Source organism: Vigna angularis, chromosome 5 (assembly GCF_016808095.1).
Source record: "Vigna angularis cultivar LongXiaoDou No.4 chromosome 5, ASM1680809v1, whole genome shotgun sequence".
NCBI lineage: Eukaryota > Viridiplantae > Streptophyta > Magnoliopsida > Fabales > Fabaceae > Vigna > Vigna angularis.
Genome location: NC_068974.1, coordinates 19,685,942 through 19,710,862, shown reverse-complemented (window position 1 = coordinate 19,710,862; position 24,921 = coordinate 19,685,942). Strand labels below are relative to the sequence as shown.

Sequence of the window (24,921 nt, the reverse complement as noted above, 5' to 3'; positions counted from 1 at the left end):
AGGGAATTTTGGAGCTTTGGAAGTGTTTTGGGAACAAGTGTGGTCTCCTTGGGGATTCTGATGAGTTGGCTAGTTGGTTCCTCTTCTTGTTTTGTTTTGGTAAATATATGTGTATCTTGTCTTTTACAATTTTTGTTTTGTAAAGAGGGAAAAGAAAAGAGACAGGATGAAAAAAAAAAGTAGAGAAAAATGAAAAAAAAAAAAAAAAAGAGCAGAAAAATAGAAAAAGAAATGTGAATAATGGAGTCAAGAAGAGGATGGAATTAGAGGTTGTGGGTGTGTTTGAATGTGTTTACACTTGTTCCCCATTGCTCCTCTGTTCCTTATGGTTTGTAGCTTCTTATCCAGATATATCCTCCCTTGTCCTTGGCCCCATTACAACCATGAAAAGACCTTTTGATTTAAACATGCGTATGTGCTTGAGTGTTGATATTAGAGGCTTGCCAAGTTTGTTTGTGATTACTTTCTTGAGTGCATTGAGTGACATTGATTTACCTTAAACACTTGAGAGAAACACTGATTGTGTGCATCTGTGAGGCTCTGTTGCTTTTGATTCATCTCTTGAACTGATTAATAATTTTGCCATGCTTGGAAGTGCTTGGATGATTTCATGAGTATCTGATTTCCTTGATTCTGTGTTGGATATTGTCTACTTCCCTTCTTGGTCCAGATTCATTGAGAATTGTGTAATTTTGTTCTTGTCCTAGTTAGTGTTTGTTTTCTGTGTGCTGAGTTTGTGTCACTTCCCTAATGTCCTTTGAACTATTCCTTGATCTGCGTCTTGATTTTGCCCGGGAGTGCAAAAGACTAAGTGTGGTCTATTTTGATGAGTCAATATTTTCTCAATTTCACTTAGCTTATTGTACCGAATTTAATCAGGGAATTGTGCTTAAATGTCCAGTATTTTCCCATTTTTCTTAATTGTGTTTAATTTGATCGAAAATTCAAATTTTAATTAATTTGAATTATTTGAGTTAATTATTTGCATTATTAATTGTAGGGAAATTGTTGGATAAATTTTGGAACATTTGGAGGTCAAAAGAAAGATACCACATCAAATATATTTTAAAATAAAATGAAAGAGAGGTGTGGATTTAAATTGGGGGGTGCACATTGAGAAGCTGGATTCGTTTGGAGAGGTGCACACGGTGAGCAGCCACGCATCCTAAAATGTTTCTTCATTTTAAAGCAGCCACATGCCACATAGGTCACGACCCACATAATGGAAAAGAGGTGCAGATTTTAATTCTCGGTGCTTTCCACTCTACACATAAACTTTTGACTTTTCAATTGGAGATGAGAAGCAACTCTCGGTGTGTGCTTATTGGAGGGGCCCTCATGGTTTTGCTACAAAATTAAAAGCACACGGCCTAGGGCCCATGAAGCAGCATAGGAGCAGGTGGTGTCACGGTTTGGGCCATTCAATTCTTCTAGAGAAGAGGCCTTCACACGTTCCAGCAGTAGGGGCTGTAGCTGGACAGCAAGCACACGGAAATCCAGGGGTGTATCCAGCATCCAAGGGGCAGCTCCCATCCAAGCTTCAACACGGCCCATGAGAAGTTCCAGGGGGTGGTGCGTGAAGAAAGAAGCACCCAGCAGCTTGGAAGCAGGCCAACCATCTTCATTCATTTTCATTTTCCAGCTAGCGTGAAGGTGGTGTGCCGGTGAGAAAAATGAAGAGTCCAGCAGCTTCATGCAGAGATTGGGAAGAAGCAGGAGGTGCAGCACATCAGCACACGCGGCCCACATCCAGCATTGGAGAAAGGAGATACATACGCACATGGGAGGTGCACGCGGAAGAGCGTCACTAAGAATGGTGTGCACGGAAAGTGGTGTGCTGTCACGGAATGGGAGGATGCACAAGCTCACATTTTAACTTTTGATTAAAACCTTTTACTGCTTCTTTGCTGCAATGCATTTAATTTGTTTTACTTTAGCTCAATCATTGCATTTCAATATTAGCTGCGTTTTTGTGATGCTTATCATTTCATTTTATTTTCATTGTTCACGTTTTTTTTTGGGAAGAAATGGAGTTGATAGATACTGCATGGTGCCTTTCATTCATTAGCTTAAGTGTTGCAAATTCTCTTTAATTCCCGCCGCATTGTGCTTATGGGCTGATGCAAATTTGCATTTATGATATGTGCATTTAAATTGGTCCACGCAAGCTTCAAGTGAAGGGCATTTTTGCTCCACGGTACTTCCCTGTTTCAATGCACGCATATTTAGTTCCACTTAGTTCTATTTCCTTTTATTAACTACTCCATTTTTGTCAAATTTAATTAACGGACTGGTGTGAGGTTTAAGATTGTTCGATTTAATATTTTCATCTATCTTGATGTTTCCAATTGTATTCGGTTGTATTTAATTCTCGTCTTTAATTTCGTCAATTGCATTCAAAAAAATCTTTCAAAACCCCCCACTATGTGTTTGATCTAAGACTGAACCACATTTGGTCCTTGAGAGACGACCTAGGAGTCACTTCCTAGTCTATACTGCATTCTTTTATGCACAACTTTTGTTGGGAGGTGCGACCTTATCAACACTTGGTTCATCTCATCTAGGGTTGGACAAAATAACTTAACTATATTAAACTATAATTAACTGTACTATTTTATACTAAAAAAAACTAATCTATTTTAACTAAAAACTAATTATATTATTATCTAGTTCAGTTTAGAAAAACTAAACTTATTATATTTCTAGTGCAATTAACTGAAAACTGGAATTTTACTTCTGTGTTTAGTGAGTTCCTATCACTTCTACTTTCAATTTGTTCTAAAACTGTAAGTTAGATGGATAACTCCATGGAAAACCCAACCTAGTTATGTGTAGTATTAATCTTATCTCATTTTTAAATACTTATTCTTTTATTTATTTTTACATACTTATTTTTTTATTTATTTAAATTCATGTTCACGCAAATCAATCCAATGTCGCTTTTTGGAGATAGTGCACCATTTTTCATTCTCAACTAATCTAACTCAACTTAAAATAAATAAATTCTAGCTAAAAAATATTGATTCAGTATAAAAATTAGGTTTAATGTCTCTGTAGGTCCTTATTTTGGTCCGGAATCTCATTTAAGTCCCCTTTCTTTTTGCCGTCTCAATTGGGTCCTTATTTTTGTAAAATTGGAGCAATTAAAGGCCTGCCGTTAAATTGGACAAACGGCCGTTTAATTGTGCGTTACGTGGCATGAACAGTGTTTTCACTAATCACACATGGAATTAAAAAAGAGTTTTGTATTAAAAATTTGGATTGAATCAGATTTAGGGAAGGGCAAAGTGGAGAAAATGTAAAAAAAATTTAAGTGCAGCCCCAAGGTCGCGTAAGGGAAAACTCTTTCCCATCTCTTCTTTGTTCCAATTAAAAGCAAAACTCCAGAATCTCTGTTCCAGTTAAAAGCAAAACTCCAGAAGCTTGAAGCTTCTTCCCTTTCTCCTTTGACGCAAACAGACTCAACGTTGGGGGAGAGAATATTCTGCGTTTTCGAGCACAGGTAGAGACCTTGTGGAGGACGTTGGTCGGTCCGCTTCGTGGTGCAAGGAGGGAGGGTTCGTTTCGGCATCTCAATGGTCGTTCTCGTGAGTGGTGTGGATCACGTTCTTGGTTGAGTTTCAAATTAGGGGTTTTTTTTTTAAATTGAAATTAGGGATTTGATTCATCTGTTTTCTCTGCAGATTGATTCATTTGAGAATTAGGGATTTGATTAATCTAGGAAAGGTCAGGTACTTGGGATTGAACCAAGTGGCTTATGATGAGTCAACCATGCCATCGTCTGTATGTTCTTGTACTGGTGTCCTGAAGCAGTGTTACGAGAATTCCATTCATCTGTAATTAGTGGATTATTTGATGATCTTCCACATCATTGCAGCATTTGTGGCTTTAGACTTAGATGGTAAGACTTGATTTCATGCAAATTTCTTATCAGATAACTTGATTTCAAGTGTCCCTAAGATGGTAAGACTTATTACTTGATATTCATGGACAGAAACGGGGTTTTGTTTAAGTTCAATGTAACACACCTTTCACTCACAGCATGATGATGGAACATCAGAAAAGCTTGGATGAGGGAGATAAATGCTCCAGAGATTAATTAACAATATAAAAACCAGAACTTTAACGAATGAGTTTTCCCACTTTACCCTTCCCTTAATCTGATTCTATCCAAATTTTTAATACAAAACTCTTTCTTAATTCCACGTGTGATTAGTGAAAATACTGTTCATGCCACGTAACGCACAATTAAACGGCCGTTTGTCCAATTTAACGACAGGCTCCAATTTTACAAAAATAAGGACCCAATTGAGACGGCAAAAAGAAAGGGGACTTAAATGAAATTCCGGACAAAAATAGGGACTTATAGAAACATTAAACCTAAAAATTAATATTTTTAAATATTTAACATTTTTAATATTTTTAAATATGATCCTTAGTTATTTTTATTTTAACATTAAAATAAAATGTATCAATTAATATAATTAAAATAAAAGTAAAATTAATATAATTTAATTATGTTTTGATGTATAATTTAATTAATCAATGTATTTTTGTCAACTAATACATGTAAGATAATTGTAAACTTTGTTTTATAATTTATTTTAAAGTTTTTATATTATTATTTTAAATAAACATTACCTTTTAATAAATTGTATATATTCCTTATTTTGTATCTAAACAAATTAGCGAGAGATGGACTGGAACAAGGTCATCTTCTCAATTTTCTTTCATTTCACTGTTCAAGAGTTTATCATTATATATTTTATTTACCGCTGTAGTTAGTAGTAGGCTTAACTTTTGAATACAAAATCCAGTTCTGTTAGTAGTTAATTGATATAAGTTCAGTTTTTCAAAACTAAACTTTTAAACAGTACAGTTAAATATTATACTAAGTAGTTTAGTTTTTTTAGTTTATTAAAAATATAGTTAACTATAGTTTAGTATAGTTTAGTTAACTATGTCCAGCCCTGATGTCACCCAAAACAGTCCAATGATTTTTGGTTCAGTCTTATATCACATGCATTATCTTGTTTTTTTTTTAAATAGAGGTTAAAATTTACACTAAATGTTAGACTTCATCAGTGATAAGGTTGATGAGTAACTAAAATGGAGCCTCTTATGCCACAAAGAATAATCACTACTTTGGTTGGAAAAGCTTGCACAGCAATTTTTATTGAATATATATGTATTTCATATACCTATGCAGAATCTTTGACATGGTGTATAAGTATTCCAAGTTCAGAATGTATTGCATAAAGAGTGTCAAAATGTTGAACATGTAAACACCGTGAAAGTTCAGTTTCAATTTCAATATCATTTAGATTATAAATGTCTTTTTTGTTGTATTTCTTTACCAGTAAAATTTTGTGAATACTAGAAATTTGCAGGGAATGACCACAAATTCAAGATTATAATATTTTAAAACATTTACTCCTTATAGCCGATAGTACAGTAAAAATTAGGATGTTTTTTCTTTCCCAAATTCATCCAATTATCCTATATTCCACTCAAAAGAAAAGAAGACACAAGTATTTTCAATTATGAGTGGTTAAACATCAAACTTTATGCTAATTATATCCACATCCTAAAGAAAATGAAACAACATCTTTATAACAATTAATTGTGGAACTATTATCTTGTGAGACTCAATATATTACTGGTTCATATGCATCTTGTCAAGCTATTTGGCTTGATTAAATTTTAAAAGAAATGAAAGTTTGAAAGGCTGAGTGTACTATTGAATTCCAAAGAGTTCATATATTAACTAAAAACCTCTTGAGAGAGACAAATTTGAAAGGATTATTATCGTTTTCATTTCTTTGGTAATGTTATTCAATAATAATTTGGTCTCAAGTAGCAGACTGCACCCAACTTTATAAGATAAGAACAGTTAGTTAAACTGTTCTGAGAGGCATGAACCAGCTATTAAAGCAAGTTCTATTATCAACCAAAGTTAAACTGCTTTTAGAGGGATGCACCAAGTTGTTGCATTAGTGCAAAGCAACAACAATGCATAAAGTTTTCTCAGATAATAACTATGTTAATTCACAAGAATCAACCATTCACTTAGACAAACCAATATGAATAAAGTTTTAATAGATGAAGAAATGTGCAACGAGTTCACCTCTATTAATAATTCAAAATCTGGATAAGAATTTTGAAGTCTTTGTTATGCTTCCAACAAGATCAATCTTCAAAACCCGTGTAATGGGTAAATCAGTTCTCATTATCACATTAAAACTTTGAAAATAATACCTTATGCTGGTGGTAAAGAGAATCACAAAAGCTGATCGCTCTATCTTTTGATGTTTGATCTTTGGCCTTGTGTCTGTTGATGAAGTATATTAGTTTATGTTCTCCTGATATCTCTTGTACAAGGATCAAACTAATGGCTCAGGCTTTGCTTTTATATAAACATAAATTGGGCTCTATTCTGTTTTGTTAGGATTGATGAGTTTGATATCTTTAAGCTTGATGAAAGCTTTCTCGGATTCCTCAGTCCATACAAAATGTCCATTATTCCTAAGCACTGGAAGTATAAAATCTTGTCTTCATCTGGTGATAAAAACATAGATAACTTATAAATAGAAGGTTAAGTACAAAATGAAGATATGCTTGACTAAATTTCAAATACTGAATTGTAACATTTCACTGAACTATGCCTAATTTGAACTGTCTTTTGCAAGTACTTTCCCCTGGTCAAGAATGAAAGCAAGCGGAGCAAAAGATTCAAATATTGGAAGATAGGAAGGTTACATCAGAAAAGTACGTCTCTCAGCCCTACATGTATCCATACAAAAAGAACATGCAATGTCCTCTTTTAGGATGAAGTTGAAGTCTCAAAAGTCTGCTTCTACTTTCCATCTATATATATATATATATATATATATATATATATATATATATATATATATATATATATATATATATATATATATATTTACACAGAATATTTGTATATAGCACAAAGAGACATAAAACTAAGTTCAAATGTCTAATATGCACTCTTCGAGAGTTCACTTTAGACATCATTGTCAATTTCTAGAAGTGTATTAGAAAATTCATTATTCCTGATAGGATATGTAATGTATTAGACAACTTTTAGATAGTTTGAAAAAAATAAAACATAATGAAGTGGTTAGGGGTAGTTAGAAGGAGTTTAAACCGCAGTTAGGGAAAGTTTTAATTAGTAGTTAGACAGTTTTTGTTCTGGTGCTGGTTGTGGAGTGTATTTTGTTTCAAAAAGGGCTTGTCCTGTGTAGAAGGGAATTTCTTCCCTTGGAAGCGGTTGGATGTTTTTTTTATTATGTTTTTCAGAATTAGAGTGTTATTTACATTGTGCAGTAATATGTTAATTTCTTAAACTGAATTATAAATCTGGTTTATTATCTCCAAGAAACCTAACAATTCCATACCAGAGAACAATTAATAAAAATATATTTTTGTGAACAATAAAAAGCTGCTGAGAAAAATCACATGCACATGCACTAGACTATAGAGTCAAGCAAAACTGTCTAACACAGCTATTTTAATAGGCTCATTTTGTTTTTAAATTCCACTTGTAGGAACACAAACATCTAACCATTTTAAACCAAAGCTTAAAGTGTACGATCCATTTTTTCAAAATTAATTAAATTATTCTATATTTCATGCCAAAGTTGTGTCCATGCTTTGAGGTCGTTGTTTGTCTTCATCATCTGTTATTTTATTTAAATGTATTTTGATACATTTGTATTTTTCCATCTATAAGTGTCTACATCAGAAAGTCTGCTCTTTCAACGCAAGAGAAGTGAAATTAACAAGAAGCAAAGGAAACAGAACCACGTTGTTGGTATATAACAATTGAGTTTTACCTCGTATCAGCCTGAGTGAGTTGTTTACTCTATATATATAAGTCTTTTAATTGTGTTGTAGATTAGCATTGATTCATACCAAAGTAGAAAAATGTAACAAGAGGAGAGTATTTTTTCTAAACCTGTCAAAATGGGTTACAATCCACCGGTCAATTTGACCCACCACGGGTTCGAGTCGGGTTGGGTTTGAAAAAATTGTATTTTTTTATACGGGTCAGATTTCAATCCGGCTCATTTAAATCCGGTTCATGTGGGTTGAATCTGTGGTGGGCCGGGTTGGTCCACCAACCCACCTACCTAATTTTATTTTATTAAAATTTAATTTTAATTTTATAAAAAAATATTTATTATTTTTTTGCTTGAAAAAATTATTTAAGTTCTTTATTTTCAAAATTAATTAAACACCCATGTTGGGAATGAAATTTGTTTAGATTTGAATTATAGAAAATTTGTAATATTTTTTTATTTAAATTTTTTTTAATTAAGTGAGCTAGTGAACCAACTCGTTTACCCACCAACTCGTGGTGGGTCGGGCCGAGTTCAAATTTTTCTGACTCGCTAATAAATAAACCGGTTGAGTTGGCTCACTAAGTGACCAACCCGTAGTGGACCGGGACGGATCAGATGACCCATTTTGAGAGCTCTAATTTTTTCCACACAACAAGACTATTTGATCTTCTTGTTAATATATACATCAACTTTTCATATTGAAAAGCAACTTGTTGAACTTATTTAATTGTTTGTTAATTGTCTTTTTATTATGCATTTCAAAACATGCTTATAGTAGATCATTAAGAGAGGAATTTGTAAGGACCCAAAATTTGGAAATATTAAATTAAGTATTGAAAATAAAGATTTTTTAGTTTAGGATTTTAGGTGAATTTTACTAATATATTAATTAAAAATAACATGACTATTTAAATTTAGGTTTAATATATAATTTGGTCTCTACTTTTAGGAGTTTGGTTCAAAGTGATCCTACTTTTTAAAAAAGTTCAGTAAGGTCCCATATTTTGTTAAAAAATGTTCAATCTGGTCCTTTTCGCTCATGCCTTTAAAAACATAACGATTTGTCCCATATTTTGTTAAAAAATGTTCAATCTGGTCCTTTTCGCTCATGCCTTTAAAAACATAACGGTGCAAATGCCACCGTGGCCAAACCTGAGTGAGCTGTGTAGTTTGATGAATACGTAGCTGAAAGAATTAAATGCAGAGAGAGAAATGTAAATGGTTGTTTGAAGAATTAAATGTAGAGAGAGAGAGAGAAACGTAAATGACTTTTAATGGTTGAAGAGAGAGATAATGATGTATTGATTATAGAAAGAATATTTCTCTGGACACAACCCAACAATGCACCAGTTTTATACACCCACCTCCAGATTCCACCCTATATACTATTCCACTCAATAATAACTCAATAATGATATAATTTTCGAAACCCATAAAACTAGATATTTCACTATTAGAACGACATTAATATAACTAAAACAAAGAATCCTTGCTTATTAACAACAAAACCGTGACCATTATATAACCTCTACACCTCTCTCATCAATCTTTATATCTTCAAAGAAAACTCCTTTAGCTTCCCTAGACCTATTTTATAGACCCAAAATTTAAAATCTGCACAACGAAAACCTTAGTCTGTAACCCTTCACCATTCTTATAATCCACCCATGGAACCCCAGAATATCATTTGCGTACTTTACCTATCAACAAGGGACATAATAGCACATGCACAACAACAATTTCATACACTTGGTATTAACAATATTATGATTTCCCTCCCAAGGTAGGTACCACGAAAACCATTAAATGTCAATATCAAGAACCCCTTCTAACTCTCTGGATTCCAACGTCTACACTATCCACACCGTTTCTCAACATTAACAAGTTTCAAAGGAAATGCATCATGCTCAATCAATACATCAAAAAGTTAACTCCCCTTACCTGGGTTTTCCAGTGAATTCTTTAAAGGCCCCTTGGTTCCTAGAAAATCCCATGACTGCAACAAGGGCCCCTGCACAACTCCTTGGTACTCACAGTCTTCTCTCTATTTCTCACTACGCTCATGGTGAAGGACAAAAAATGGTGGTTTCTCTCTTCCTCCCTTGGTGCCGCCGTCGTTGAGGATACCTAGCTAGTGGCTCCCCCGTGCCCCCGAGTCTTGCCGGTTTCCCTCCAATACCCACCGGGATACGTCGGTGTGGTTCCCCACTGGTCTCGTTCCGATAGTGGTGGCTGTTGGGATTTGCACCTAACTTACGTCGTTTTATTTTTTTAAAAATATTTACATAGTGCAACGTCTTCAAACGTGACACATATTCATCAAACTGCACAACTCACTCAGGTTTGGCCATGATGACATTTGCACCGTTATGTTTTTAACGACGTGAGCGAAAAGGACCAGATTGAACATTTTTTAACGAAATATGGGGCCTTACTGAACTTTTTTAAAAGGTGTGATCACTTTGAACCAAACCCCTAAAAGTAGAGACCAAAATGATGTATTAAACCTTAAATCTAAAAGGAAATAAATAAGTATTGAAAAGAAATAAATATCAATGGCCAATGAAGTTATACAAAGTTCTGATAAAGATGTAGTAAATGGGAATTTTATTATTTTTGACTCTTTTACAATATTGTTAAAATTAGAAAGAAAGAATTAAAGATTATTTGATGATGAAGAATTTCTTTTGGCTGTGCTATTTGAAATTTTGCTGGAGTTTCTTAAAATAATTATTCTTAAATTATTTTTAAATGTAATATTTATATGTATTCAATTGCTTAATATATAGTTAACAATGAAACTCTTAATTTCTTCAAATGATTGTTTTAATTTTTATTTTTTTCTCTAGAATAAATTAATTGTGTAATGTTTATGATTTTTTAGTACTAAGAATAATCACTTAAAGAGTCATGCTCCCACCACACCACACAGTGCTCCTTATACCTCTTTAAATTATTTTTAATTTCAAAATTATCTTTTTTACTTTAAATATTTACCTTTTTTTACTTTTATGTCAAAACCCTAATTATCCTATACCTCCCTCTCATTTTCACTCAAAAATAGCCTACACCTCCCTCTCATTTTCACTCAAAAATAGCCGCAGCTCCACCCCACAATCTCACTTTCTCTCTTTCTCTCCCTTACTCCATACATATATCACATGTAACCTCTCTCATACTTTCCTACTTTTTTTTCTATCTTTTACTAAAAACTCATCTTATCCTTCCCTCCTTCACTACCAACCACAAGAAAATTCCCTGCCATTCACACTCACTACCGTGGTGGGAACCATTAATGAGATTTAATGAAATAGTTGGATATTGATGAAAGTAAAAACAAAAATTAAAAATTTACAGAAAGACAAAAGAAGAATGAGAAGGTGCAAAGAACATTATGTGGTGGTGGATGGAGCAACTCTCTCACTTAAAAGTTATCCAAGTTTTTGTACAAAGAATAATAATTTCATAAATTTCAGTTAATTTCTCACTCTTATTTTGTACAAAGCTATCCAAGTTTTTGTACAAAGAATAATAATTTCATAAATTTCAATTAGTTTCTCACTCATAAATTTCTCACTCATAGTTGTAGAAGAACTCCACCAAAACTCCACCAAGAAAGTCGGCTTTTACTTCCTGCACCTCTACAACTACTTGCACCCTCTTACATTTTTAAAAGGAAAATGATACTCGAACAACCAAATTTGACAACATTTGAACACGGCACACGTGTCAGCGTTTGAGCGGTCCACGTTTTAGGGTGAAAAAGCTGCTGCATTCTGAGAAAACCTGCTTGAAGTGTGACGTGGCGAGGGACGGGCACGGGCAGTTTAGGGTGTGCGTTCGAAATTTGAAATGATATTCGAACTTCGTAGAGAGAGAAGCGGCGCGAACATTGGAGACGCTCAAACGTGACCTAGACAGAGAGACGAGAGAGTTGGAGAAAGGGTTGACGAGCGAGAGAGAGAGACCGAGTCCTTGCCGGAGTGCCGCCGTTCACTGTTGAAGGCCGTGTCGGAGAGATCGAACGCCTCCAGCCCGTTCTGTTTGACGGCGCCGCAGCTCCGACGTCGAGCGCTCGACGCGAACACAGCATCGTGTTTCCTCCGTTCCGGCCCAGCGACCTAGGGAGGCGTTGAAGGTGTCGCTTCGTCCCAGGTGGTTCCGTCCCTGTCCCGGAGTGCCGCCGGAGGTTCGCCGGAGTCTCGCCGGAGTGTGGGCTGTGAGGTTGACCAAAAAGAGGGGTTTTCCGCATTGTGAGTTCCACCGACACCTTAGGCAACCGTCTCCGTTCCAACCTTAGGCAACCGTCTTCATTTAATTGTTTGAAAATGAATTGTAGTTGCGGTTGCGGGCATGGAGTCACACAAAACCGATAGTGGACCTTAATTCCATACTACGCGACAGTCATAGGACACGTATCGAAATGACTCCGTTCAAGTGGTGTGTTTATATGAACAGTCCAATTGACTTCTGCACTCCTTTGTTGAAGGAAATGGTTAGACGTTGGGTTAGCCGCAACGAATCTTTTGTTTTGAAGCAAACAATGGTACCATTTACAGTAGGCGATGTTTGCATGGGTTTAGGGTTGGGTGTTGGTGGTTTAGATGTAAATTTTGATGATGACTTTGATGCTGTTGTTTGTCATCAATTTTCGTCAAAGTCATTCACTGTAAAAGATGTCATACATAGGATAAAGTTGTTAATACAAAATAATGAGACGGATGTTGATTGTGTTTGTCGTTTGTATATTTTAGTTTGTTTTATTGTTTTCTACTTTCCTAGACATTCAAAGGCAGTTAGTAACATGCCTTTTAGAGTATTAGATAACATTGATAATTTGTACGAATATAATTGGGCAAAAGCTGTGCACACATTTGTGGTAAATAGTTTAGGAAATGCTTCAAGGAAGATAAGGCAAGGTGACATAAGGGACCTAGGTCTTAGTGGGAATGTTGCAGTGTTGCAGGTAAGAAATTGAAAATTTTATTACGTTTGATGTGGGCATAATTTGTTTATTATATGATTAATGTTTTGGTTAATATTTGTTTTTTAGCTATGGACGGTTGAACGTTTGGGTTTAGCGGACGGTGCACATGACATTGTCTTCCCGCGAATAATGAATTGGCGTTCGCTTAAGTTAAGGTGTAACAAAATAGAGGAATTGTTTAAACGGAAAGAGGTAAGTTAGGTGTTATTTTAATTGACATTTTTTTTATATGTAGTACATGAATTGTGTATTTTTGTTATTAAATGATTACTTACATAAGGATGTTTATAGATATGTTGGGAGTGGTTTTTGCGGGACGAGGACCGTCAAAACTCAATCATTTGTGCGGCCCTTCATTTGGAAGAAGGGTCAATAGCGGAAGATGATGGAGATGAGTTAGGGTTAAGTTGGGAACAAGTGGTCATGAAGAAAATTGAAGACAACCAAAGAAAAATGGTTGCAATGGATAAAGATTTAAGAAGTTTGGCTACATTGGTAGGTGTTGGGAAGGAAGATTATGAGAAAGGGAATGATGGTAAATAAGAGGATGGTGATGTTCATGGTCATGGTGGGGCACATGGGGAAGGGCAATGTTTTCAAACATTCACATATAGTGATGTGGGTGGTTGTTGCGAAGGACTGAAGGATGACGTTGAGGACGTTATGGATATTGGACCTGTTGTAAGCACTGTGCCACTACATGATGACACTGAGGATGATAATTTATTGAATGTAAATCGAACACAGTTGTACAACATGGTTATTCCGTTTAAACTTCCTTGGAGGTAATGAATTTCACACTTTGACAATTCTTAAATTCCATTTATTAATACTGTGATGATGAAACATGTTGACTTATGTCATATTTTTGTTTCAAGGGTTGTTTCTGAAATTTCCGGTCAAACATTTGGAACCCAAGAGTGTTATTCTTTTGGACCTAGGATGCAGGTTGGCAACACGGTAATAATGAAATTTGATGTGTGAATTTATGATTTATTTTATATGTCAGTTGAATTGTATAGTATTAAGAAGTTGTTGGTTCTGTAGGGGATTTTGTTTGCCACATCAGTGTTCATGTTCTTTGAAAGAAGGAGTACTGGAGTAGTGAAAAGGATATGTTTTAGTCCATTATATGCGGTAGGTTAAAATATTAGTTGTTTTATGCTCCTAATAATCTATTAACATGAGAAATGAAAGCTAACCGTGTCAGTTCCTTGCAGACCCATGTTTTAATTGAGTCAAGAAAGAGAAAGAGTAATCGCAAAGTTTGGACATTGAATGACTACTCTCACTACTTCCAGTCTAATATCATCGGATTTGATGACATTGTTAATGCCGAATTTGTTAGTGCAATTACATTTCATTTAAGTAATTTGGAGAGTATGTTTATGGTTATTCGTAGTTGATGGTGTGATATTATTTTTGTTGTAGTTGTTTGTCCCAATTATCCATGACGGCCATTGGTGGTGCTACGCTGTGAAGATTCCATCATTGGAAATGTTTGCACTGGACTCTTTTGGGCACAAAAGAAAGGAACGACAAAAGATTGACAATGTCATTGTATGTATAGTAATTGATGTTTACTTTGTGATTCCAAATTTATAAGGGAAGTTTGTTGTTTCCAGGCACATAATCTTGCATTGCTTTTTGGACATTTGTTGAATTGTGCGGAAGAGAACAAACCATCATTGGAGGTACAACATTTGCATACTCCAATCCAACCAAACAAGTATGTTTGTAATGTTCATTTTTGTAAGTATAATATTTTATTGTATAATTCATATGTTAAATATCATAGTCACGTTGTTGGACTTGTTTTGATGTAGATTTGATTGTGGAGTAATTGTTTTGAAAATTATGGAGTTGTGGGATGGCATTGACAAATATGAAAGAAAGACAATGCCCAGTTACACAACTGTAAGCGGTCTATATTTCTATGTTGTGCATCGTTGATACAAATGTTGCATTGGATTAATGTTTTGTGCATTATTGTGTTTGCAGGAAGAACTACAACAAGTTAGGGAGCATTATGTATGTCAATGGATTTTGGATGTGGACAACGTGCGGAGGAATGAAGTCTTGGAAGATTTAGGCATGTTGTAGAATGTAGGGGATTAATGATGTTTGAACAGTTGTTGATACATTTGATATTTATGTATTGGTTGCACATCCAATCTGAATTTTGAAAATTTTGAGAAGGAAATATATTTGGTAGTTCAAATTAAGTGATTTGAAGTTATTTGACTTTCACGTGCAAAACGTTTTATCCAGGTACGTATTGGTCCTGTGTGTCCAAAGAATTATACCAAAGTAACGACTTATTTTGACTTTGGTAACAGTTGTGGTCCTGCAGCTGGAGCGTTACCAATTGAGGTTGGTGTGGGACGATTTTGTTAATAAATCGACAAATCATTGTATCGCAATCAATGACAAACACAAGCAATGAGGGAGAACACATTAGGCACCCCTGAATGAGTGTGGTGAAAAAAGTTCGCATTTGTGTGGGAAAAGTTCAACCTAAGTACCCACTTATTTAACCATTGGTAGCAGTTGTGGTCGTGCAGCTGGAGCGTTACCAATTGACCTTGGAGTGGAACGAATTTGTTAGTTAATACATTCCCAAATAATTGTTTAAATATTAATGACAAATACAACACATGACCTAGACGACATTAGGCACCCCTAAATGACTGTGGTGTACGAAGTTGGCCTTTGTGTGCAAAAAGTTATATCTAAGTCTCCACTTATTTACCCTTTGGTACCCGTTCTGGTGGTGCAGGTGGAGCATTAGCAATTGAGCTTCCAGTGGCACGAATTTGTTAATAAATTAAGAAATAATTGTTTCGAAATTAATGACAAACACAAGGAATGATATGTGAGGACATTAGGCACCCCTAAATGACTGTGGTGTACGAAGTTGGCCTTTGTGTGCAAAAAGTTATATCTAAGTCCCCACTTATTTACCCTGTGGTACCCGTTCTGGTGGTGCAGGTGGAGCGTTAGCAATTGAGCTTCCAGTGGCACGAATTTGTTAATAAATTAAGAAATAATTGTTTCGAAATTATGATAAACACAAGGAATGATATGTGAGGACATTAGGCACCCCTAAATGACTGTGGTGTACGAAGTTGGCCTTTGTGTGCAAAAAGTTATATCTAAGTCCCCACTTATTTACCCATTGGTACCCGTTCTGGTGGTGCAGGTGGAGCGTTAGCAATTGAGCTTCCAGTGGCACGAATTTGTTAATAAATTAAGAAATAATTGTTTCGAAATTAATGACAAACACAAGGAATGATATGTGAGGACATTAGGCACCCCTAAATGATTGTGGTGTACGAAGTTGACCTTTGTGTGCAAAAAGTTATATCTAAGTCCCCACTTATTTACCCTGTGGTACCCGTTCTGGTGGTGCAGGTGGAGCGTTAGCAATTGAGCTTCCAGTGGCACGAATTTGTTAATAAATTAAGAAATAATTGTTTCGAAATTAATGACAAACACAAGGAATGATATGTGAGGACATTAGGCACCCCTAAATGACAGTGGTGTACGAAGTTGGCCTTTGTGTGCAAAAAGTTATATCTAAGTCCCCACTTATTTACCCTGTGGTACCCGTTCTGGTGGTGCAGGTGGAGCGTTAGCAATTGAGCTTCTAGTGGCACGAATTTGTTAATAAATTAATAAATAATTGTTTCGAAATTAATGACAAACGCAAGGAATGATATGTGAGGACATTAGGCACCCCTAAATGACTGTGGTGTACGAAGTTGGCCTTTGTGTGCAAAAAGTTATATCTAAGTCCCCACTTATTTACCCATTGGTACCCGTTCTGGTGGTGCAGGTGGAGCGTTAGCAATTGAGCTTCCAGTGGCACGAATTTCTTAATAAATTAAGAAATAATTGTTTCGAAATTAATGACAAACACAAGGAATGATATGTGAGGACATTAGGCACCCCTAAATGACTGTGGTGTACGAAGTTCGCATGTCTGTGCAAAAAGTGAAACCTAAGTACCCACTAATTTAGCCATTGATACCAGTGGAGATCATTAAATAATTGTTTGGAAATTACGTAGAAGTCGAACACATTAGCCAAATTTAATTTTAACAGCATGACGGAAAATAGAATGTGCGTAAATGTTTAATAAGAAAACGTTCGCATCAGGGACTAACAAGTTTCCTTAGTATGTCGTCTATTTCGTTTGATGAAGTGGGGTTTTGTGGGATGATTAGGACGGACGACTTGGTTGTTGGGTATGTTGTCCTTGCATACAGGCCTTCTAGATATGAATTCAGCTCAATTTGTTTGACATGAACGAAGTCGGATGGATCCAATAGCAAATGCTGAAAGCAAAGCAAGGGTAGGTAAGGTGGGTGACAATGATGTCGAACGTAAATTATGGTTATTCTTTTCTTTCAATTGTGAATAGGTAACCTTCATTGATATTGAAATAAGTGCATACAATACGTTACAAAACATAACTAATATTTATGTTAACTAATGCTTGAAATACAAACATAACGTAAATTTGTAAACACTCATCAATCTTCCATGGTGGTTGTTGTTTTATTATTAGAGCGAGAAGGACAAGCCTTTTCAGATGGACCAACATCTTTGTGTTTGTTGTTGTTTTCGGCACATGGGTTGGGTCGAATCACAGGTCTTGATGAAGCGTTAAGTAGTTCCTCAGTTGGAGGACCTATGTCAGCTTTGAAGACCTACACATTGGTTAAAGTCAATTTAACAATACGACGCCCGTACGTAACCAACAAAATAATTAGGATTTAGTTATGAGTTGACGATATTACCTTAACAACGTTCCGGACTGTTATATTCAAATAGTAAATCCTGCCAAAAGGACTCAATGCACCAACCTGTGCGTAAAGACGTGTATAACATTGTAAAACAACGAATAAGTTAACGTGGTGCATGATTCTTAAAGGTTATAATTAGAAGTTGTAGTTGGTTTACACTTTGCAATAATAACACAGCACCAACTCCTATATCTGGCCCAAACTCTGGATGCAGAAGGACTTTGTTGTAAACCGAAGCAGACAAGGAGGTACTTTGATCCTGTTAGGAAGGAAAACCAAAATAGTTAACATACCACGCTTTTAACAAAGTTAACAATGTAGACAGTGTGGCAGTTCAATCTTGTTAGTGATAGACCTTGACAACAATTTTCATGTCACCCAATCCATTTGGGTTGCACTCTTTAACAATGCATGCTACAAATGGAAGGACATGCATTGACTTAACGCATTCTAGCTGGGTGACGTTGTTAATGTTGCCATCTTGTACAAGTCCTGCAAACAATATCATACCATTCTTATTGAAAACATTAAACATTTAAACTATATAACCGTGTCCACTGATAATGAAAAAGTTCACCATGGTGTTTAATGAACTTCTCAGACAATATCCAAGGATTAGATTTGAAATCTCGATCAAATGTTGCCTTTGCAATGTCATTAACAAATTCCTATGTTGACTTAGGTTCATCTGTTTGCCTGTTTAGCATGGCCGCTTGTACATTTCCAGCAAGTCCTGGTATCAACGTTGCAGTTGAGTTGCACTTTTTTAAGAATGCTTTGAGATCACTGTCGTCTATATCAAGTCCCTCCCATGGCTCCATTCTTTCAAACTGCATCGTTGAAAACGAATTAGGTTATGCATGGGCCAACGAAAAAACACAAAACTTGTAGTTAAAGGATAAGCAACTGTACTTGACGTCCAAACTACTTTGAAGAGGTATGCCAATAGGAAATCGAAAGCTGTATTATATAGAGGAATATAATATTATAATATTGACTTTAATGGCCATAATTACACTTGAAACTTTTTTCACACAACTGACGCAGGGATAACTTAACAATTGAATAATCATATAATAATATTATATTATTTTGAAATGATTTGTGCAGCTAAAACCCTTATTTGGCTTGTCATGCAATTAATGTTTAGGCGTTCCAGCCGTTGGAGTTTCCCGCCCATCCACGAACTTCCATTTAATGCAGTATAAAGCCAAATAAACCCGACCTTTTGTGATTAATTTGTTTGTTCGCATTACTCACCTTTTCTCATTCAAGAATTACAGGGTATGGCCGAAAGCAACAGCTTCCGTGTATGAAGTTGGTAAGACATTGAAGAGCATTTAATCCCAGCAAGTTGTTCAGACATTGAAGAGCATTTAATCCCCAGGAGCTTGGCCGTTGGACCTTGGTGGGATATTGAAGGCCATTTATTGAAGCGGTTGTGAAAGGACGTTCCTTCTCTTAGTAAGTTAATGTTTTACTGATTTCAAATGTTATGCCTTCTATTAAAGAGTTATTTTCTGGTTGATTGAACAAAGAAAAATATTGGCTTTTGTTACAATATTGTTTGAAAGTTGCAAATACAAGAAATTTGTCGTTATGAGAAAGTGTGGGCATGAACATTAGTGGTCCCGGAATATGAAATATGTTGTTGTCATGTTTTAATGATTGCTTTCATTAACCTTTGACGTCCATGTGATGTTGGACTAGGCATTGCTTTTGAATGTGTTTGTCACGTATTATGGCGTCTGAAGAAGTAGCTTGTGCGATGAACAACGATTCCACTGAGAATGTGAATGATATTGTCCCTAAAATTCATGTGGTTTGATACAATTGAAGAGGTTAAAAGTTTTTACACTGACTATGCTGTGAGGAGTGGTTTTGGTGTTCGGATAAGGACTTCTAGGAGAAATAAGAACAACGACTTAATCTTCCTTAAATTAGTTTGCTCTAGGGAAGGGAAGTACCTAACTTCCATTGCTCCAGAATGGAAAACCCAGCCAAGTCAGAAAAACCAATGTCCAGCTGGAATAACTGTTGTTATGAAAGAAGGAAGATGGCAGGTGAGAACAGTTGTTATTGAACACAGCCATGACATGTGTCCAAATAACTCCAACCTTATACGTGGTAATCGAAGAATTAATATGCATGCGATGCACACCCTTAATATCAATGATAATTCTGGTGTTCGCATTAACAAAAGTTTCATATCTTTGGTGAATGAGGCCGGTGGGTTTGAAAATATGCAATTCGTGGAACGTGATGCCCGTAATTACATTGGGCAGCAGAGAAGAACTCTTTGTAAGGAAGGTGATGGCCAAACACTTTTAAGATATTTTTCAAGAATGAGAGAATTAAACAATGATTTTTTCTATGATATGGAAACGGACGACGACAACCGAATAAGCAGTGTCTTTTGGGTCGATGCACGAAGTCGCGCAGCATGTGTAGATTTTGGTGATGTTGTGTCGTTTGACACAACCTACCTAACAAACAAATATGATATGCCATTTGCACCATTTGTTGGTGTTAATCATCATGGTCATTCAATATTACTGGGTTGTGCTTTGATTTCTGCAGAGGACACTAGGACATTCACATGGTTATTTTCAACTTGGCTTAGATGTATGTCAAACAAGGGTCCTGAAGGTATCGTGACTGATCAATGCAAGGCAATGTCCAATGCCATAAATGTTGTGTTTCCAAACACAAAACACCGTTGGTGCTTGTGGCACATAATGAAAAAAATACCTGAGAAGTTGCAAGGCTACAAATGCTATAAAGCAATCAAAAGTGAACTTAAGAGGCTTGTGTATGACACAGTCAGTTATGAAGACTTTGAGTTAGGCTGGGCAAATTTGATGTCATGTCAAGGGTTAGAGAATAATGATTGGCTAAATTCATTGTATGCAGATAGACAACGATGGGTTCCTTGTTATATGAAACATCAATTTTGGGCGGGAATGTCAACTACCCAACGAAGTGAGGGCATGAATGCATTCTTTGATGGATTCATAAATTCAAGTACAACACTTCAACAATTTGTGCAGCAGTACGATAACGCCCTGCGACAAAAAGCGCAAAAAGAACTTGAGGCCGATTTTTCTTCAATGAATACGACTCTACCATGTGGATCTCAATCTCTTATTGAAAGACAATACCAAACCGAGTACACACAGGCAAAATTTGTGGAAGTTCAAAACGAATTTCGGTCACGCATGAACTGCTTCATTAAAAACATGACAAAAGAAGGTACAATAACTAGGTACACTGTTAAAGAAGACTTCATATGGGAGGGTGAGTGTCGTTCAAAATTTCATGTAGTAGTCTTTGATCCTGTGACAACCGACACTCACTGCAGTTGCCAACTATTTGAGTTTAAGGGAATCTTGTGTAGACATTCGTTATTGGTCCTAGGGCAGGAAGATGTGCGTAATGTACCAACAAAATATGTTTTGCGTAGGTGGAGCAAAAACGTCCGTAGAAGACATACTCTCATTAAAGCATCTTACACCAACAACATTGAAGACCGTAAGATGCAAAGGTACCAAGCTTTGTGTAAGCGTTTCTATGACATCGCAGAGGTTGCTTGTGATTCTGAGACTGCATCTGATAACTTGCTTTCGGATTTAAACTGTATAGCCAAAACTTTGGGTGTATGTACATCAACGACATTGTCGATGGTCAATGATGCCTCTCACATGGATGGACGTCTGCATTGTAATGAAGAGGTTCGACCTAGTTGTGAAATTGACGGCTTACTTGTGCGCAGTCCTGTAGCTGTCAAACGCAAAGGCCGACCCAGGACAAAAAGGTTGCAATCAACAGTTGAAAAAATTACAAAAATGAAAAAGTCCCATGCTACTAAAACCAAACATGCAAGGAATTCCAATGTCAGTAACAGACACACATGTCGTTTGTTTTGATGTACTTTTCTTAGTAATCAACTTCATTGATTTAAACCTTAACTAATACTCTTATTTCAGGATACAAGTAACCAAGACATAACGGACATCCACAATGTTCAGGAACTTCCAAATGAGGATATGTTTGAATCTCAAGTCACCCAATCAGAATTCATGTCTTTATTGACATCCGGAGAATACATCGTTCACAATGATGACTTTTCACCAAATACTTATACACACCTTTAACCCATGCACTGTGGGTATAAACTTATTTTTTGGGGTATGTATGGTGTTCAATATTATGTGTGTCCTTACATTCAAATAAATAACATTAATATATTACTTGGTTACATTTATTTTTCATGAATATGGTTACTGAGGAATGTTTAATACCAAACCGTGTGTTGAATACCGAACGCTGTCCAGATGATTTCGCATAACGCAAAGCATGGACACCGAACGTCCTCCAAAACGAACGTCAACGAACGAGCGTCAACGAACAAGCGTCAACGACCGACCGCTAAATCACTACCCACTCTTGAGTTCAAGCTTCCACTTAGGCGGACCACTACAAAACGTGCGTTAACGAACGCTCTGCCATAGTAACTGCTGAACGAGTTCACATATTTAGTTAACAGAGCGCTCGTTGGTAACTTCCATAGCGTTCCCTGACGGCTACGAACGTTCAGCAGTTGACGTACTGTTTACGTTGATTTGACCGTTGCCATGCACTTTGTTGCATTTTTATTTCGTTCGTTAAGATGCCGTTCGTTAAGAGGCCGTTCCTGAAGAGGCCGTTCGTTATCCATGGTAACCGTTCGGCCCATTGTTAGGGCCGTTCGGTTTGTGCTTCCAATCATCCCTCTTTACTTATGGTTAAGTTTTTACTTTAAACCTTCCGCGTGCTGTGCTTCCTTGGTATGACGCTCGTTATGTAGCCACCGTTCGCCCATTCTTAGCATCGTTCGTTTTCTTCGGCAATGATGGGGTTTGACATGTGCTCTACTTTTAACTTTGAACGTTCGGTTTGTCAACTTGGTTCTTAGGACCGTCCTTATTTGGCGCCCGTTCCGTAATATTCTTATTCGGAGAACGTTCGTTCTCAATGTTAGTAGCGTTCGTTCTTAATGTGGTTTTTATTCCTCTGTTATCCATTTAATGTACCCCAACCACCACGTCATAAACTATTACGACTCATTTATTATGAAATAAATGGTTGTTGAAACGGTTCAACACATTTACTGCTTCGTGGAACGGATTCAAATTCTACATCTCCCAATGCCATTCAACGTTCTTGTAACCAACCAATTAATTTACTCTACCAATTCATTGGACACGTCTGACGGTGCACTGTTCTAACTTTTCGTCAAACCTCTTCATTGTGTATATATATTTGTGGTTTAGGGTTGGGTAAATGGAAAGAGCCAAACATATTGGTTTTGCTATTTCAAGTTATGGCTGCCTCAACCTCTGCTCTAACATTACGAGTCTTGTGGAAATTTGGATCCATCCACTTTTCTCATTCAGTAAGCATGTTCTTCTTAATTAATTTCTTCTCATGAAAGTGACCTTATACTTGGTTAAAACTTGTGCAGGACATTGGGTACGTTGATAGGCACTTTGCTGCGGCCTTTCAAAATGAATTAGGACCGACATGGTCCTTGCTGGACAACAATGGTCACACGCATGTGGTGACTTATAACATGGATACCGTCAATCCAAGAATAACTAATGGTTGGGGTCAAATGAGAAACATATACCCTGAAAGATTGAACGATTCCCACATAAGCTTCGACTATGTGGGTAATAATAATTTCCATATCACCATATATTTCGGTGCTTGCTCCCAAGAGAGTAGGGAATCCTTCATTTATGATGGTACCAATTATCCTGATACGTCATTGTTTTCGGTGAAGTTGACAAAATCACAAGCACGGGGAAGTCATTTGGTACGTCCTCACTAATTTTTTATTTTCTAATATATAGTTGTCATAAATTGGACAATGTGATTTACTTCATTTTTGTTACTGCCACAGGACTTGCAAATTGCATTTGGGAATCTTATCAGGAGCAAAGGCTTGACACAGGTTATGCTCCTTGGACAGAAGGACGGCGTCATGTGTAGTGTTTTGGTTTCTGTCACTCGCAATTCCACAAAGTTTGGCAAAGGATGGAAGGAATTTTGCACGGAATATGGGTTGAAGGAGGGAGACATGCTAGTCTTTGAGGTTAACAATCTTGGAAATGACATTTTAGTTGAAGTTTATATTAATGGATGTCCCTGTACTGTGATACATCCAATCTCAGTGTAAACCATAATGTACATTACGAATTCATGTTACTGTCTTTGAATTTTTATGATCTAATGAAAATGCAATTATTACTTATTTCTGTCAACCACGTTGGTCTTCACCAATTGTTGTACTTCAACTTCAATAATTTTGACTTAACTTCATTTGTTATGGTAAAAAAGAATAAATTAATTAATTCATTAAAACCATTGCAATAAAACATTTGTTGTCAAAATGATCACTAACATTTCCCATTTACTGAATAAAATAGTAATAAATAATGAAAAGTAAATAATATTTTGGAACATGAACTAAAACATTCTAACAAACAAAAGGTTTATTACTATAAATTTCTTAACCTTTTACACATCAAAACACATTCAAAGAACTTGATTTAATGTTCATCCCACTTCATTTGAACTCCCTGCTTCTGTCATAAACTATTACAGACAACAAGAATGAAATCATGACAATTCAAAAAAGGATTCCAATGTTTTCAAAATTAAAACAACTATTTCAACATGATTCCAAACATGATAACATTATCTAAAACTGAAATTCGTAATGTAATACAACTTATTGAGGTACTCATTTTTTTCTTCTAACACCTGCAGTATAAGGACTTCTTTTTACGACACTCTTAACCCGTATTCGGGGTTGCGCTTTCATACGATCATACATTGTGCTTTGTTGCATTTGAAATCCACGTTCAACCACAGGGGTTTGCTGGTCATGCTGAACCGGTGTACTTTGACAACCATCTTCACTTCCCCACAACAGTTCTTCCACAAATTCTTCATTCTTATCTTCATTTTTTGCTTCAACCAACTTTCTTAAATCGTTAATACTACTTTGCATGTCCGCGATTACCCGTGTTTGTTCTTCTACAACAAAAAGTAATTTTTCCTTATCTCCTGTATTTTGCTTCTTAAATGGAATACCAAATTTCTCACAAGCGTCTTTCACCATACCATAACAAAGCTCCTCTTTGGACACACCAACATCAATAACAACCTGCAATGTGATTAACAATTTTTGTTTCATAATAACACAAATCAT

General features: G+C 36.0%; 2 protein-coding genes across 2 annotated transcripts; both read left to right on the top strand.

Annotated features, from left to right (window-relative positions):
• Positions 1 to 12,288: 12,288 nt before the first annotated feature.
• On the top strand, positions 12,289 to 14,955 carry LOC108339243 (uncharacterized). The gene is made up of 12 exons (XM_052878168.1): positions 12,289 to 12,560; positions 12,648 to 12,831; positions 12,919 to 13,044; positions 13,144 to 13,387; positions 13,490 to 13,637; positions 13,731 to 13,812; positions 13,900 to 13,989; positions 14,073 to 14,195; positions 14,284 to 14,412; positions 14,478 to 14,581; positions 14,679 to 14,769; positions 14,854 to 14,955. The coding sequence occupies exons 1-12, from the start codon at positions 12,289 to 12,291 to the stop codon at positions 14,953 to 14,955; spliced, it is 1,695 nt and encodes a 564-aa protein (XP_052734128.1).
• A 4,525-nt stretch (positions 14,956 to 19,480) lies between these two features.
• Positions 19,481 to 23,883, top strand: LOC128196670 (protein FAR1-RELATED SEQUENCE 5-like). Its single transcript, XM_052878167.1, has 4 exons — positions 19,481 to 21,556; positions 21,650 to 21,724; positions 23,167 to 23,520; positions 23,608 to 23,883. The coding sequence occupies exons 1-4, from the start codon at positions 19,481 to 19,483 to the stop codon at positions 23,881 to 23,883; spliced, it is 2,781 nt and encodes a 926-aa protein (XP_052734127.1).
• The last annotated feature ends 1,038 nt before the right edge of the window (positions 23,884 to 24,921 follow it).

Coding starts and splice junctions, on each gene's coding strand:
- LOC108339243 (XM_052878168.1), top strand. CDS start 12,289: ATGACTCCGTTCAAGTGGTGTGTTTATATGAACAGTCCAATTGACTTC. Junction 13,045..13,143: donor AATTGTTTAAACGGAAAGAG/GTAAGTTAGGTG, acceptor GGATGTTTATAG/ATATGTTGGGAGTGGTTTTT. Junction 14,770..14,853: donor CAATGCCCAGTTACACAACT/GTAAGCGGTCTA, acceptor TTGTGTTTGCAG/GAAGAACTACAACAAGTTAG.
- LOC128196670 (XM_052878167.1), top strand. CDS start 19,481: ATGTGGTTTGATACAATTGAAGAGGTTAAAAGTTTTTACACTGACTAT. Junction 21,557..21,649: donor AACATGCAAGGAATTCCAAT/GTCAGTAACAGA, acceptor CTCTTATTTCAG/GATACAAGTAACCAAGACAT. Junction 21,725..23,166: donor AGGATATGTTTGAATCTCAA/GTCACCCAATCA, acceptor AAACTTGTGCAG/GACATTGGGTACGTTGATAG.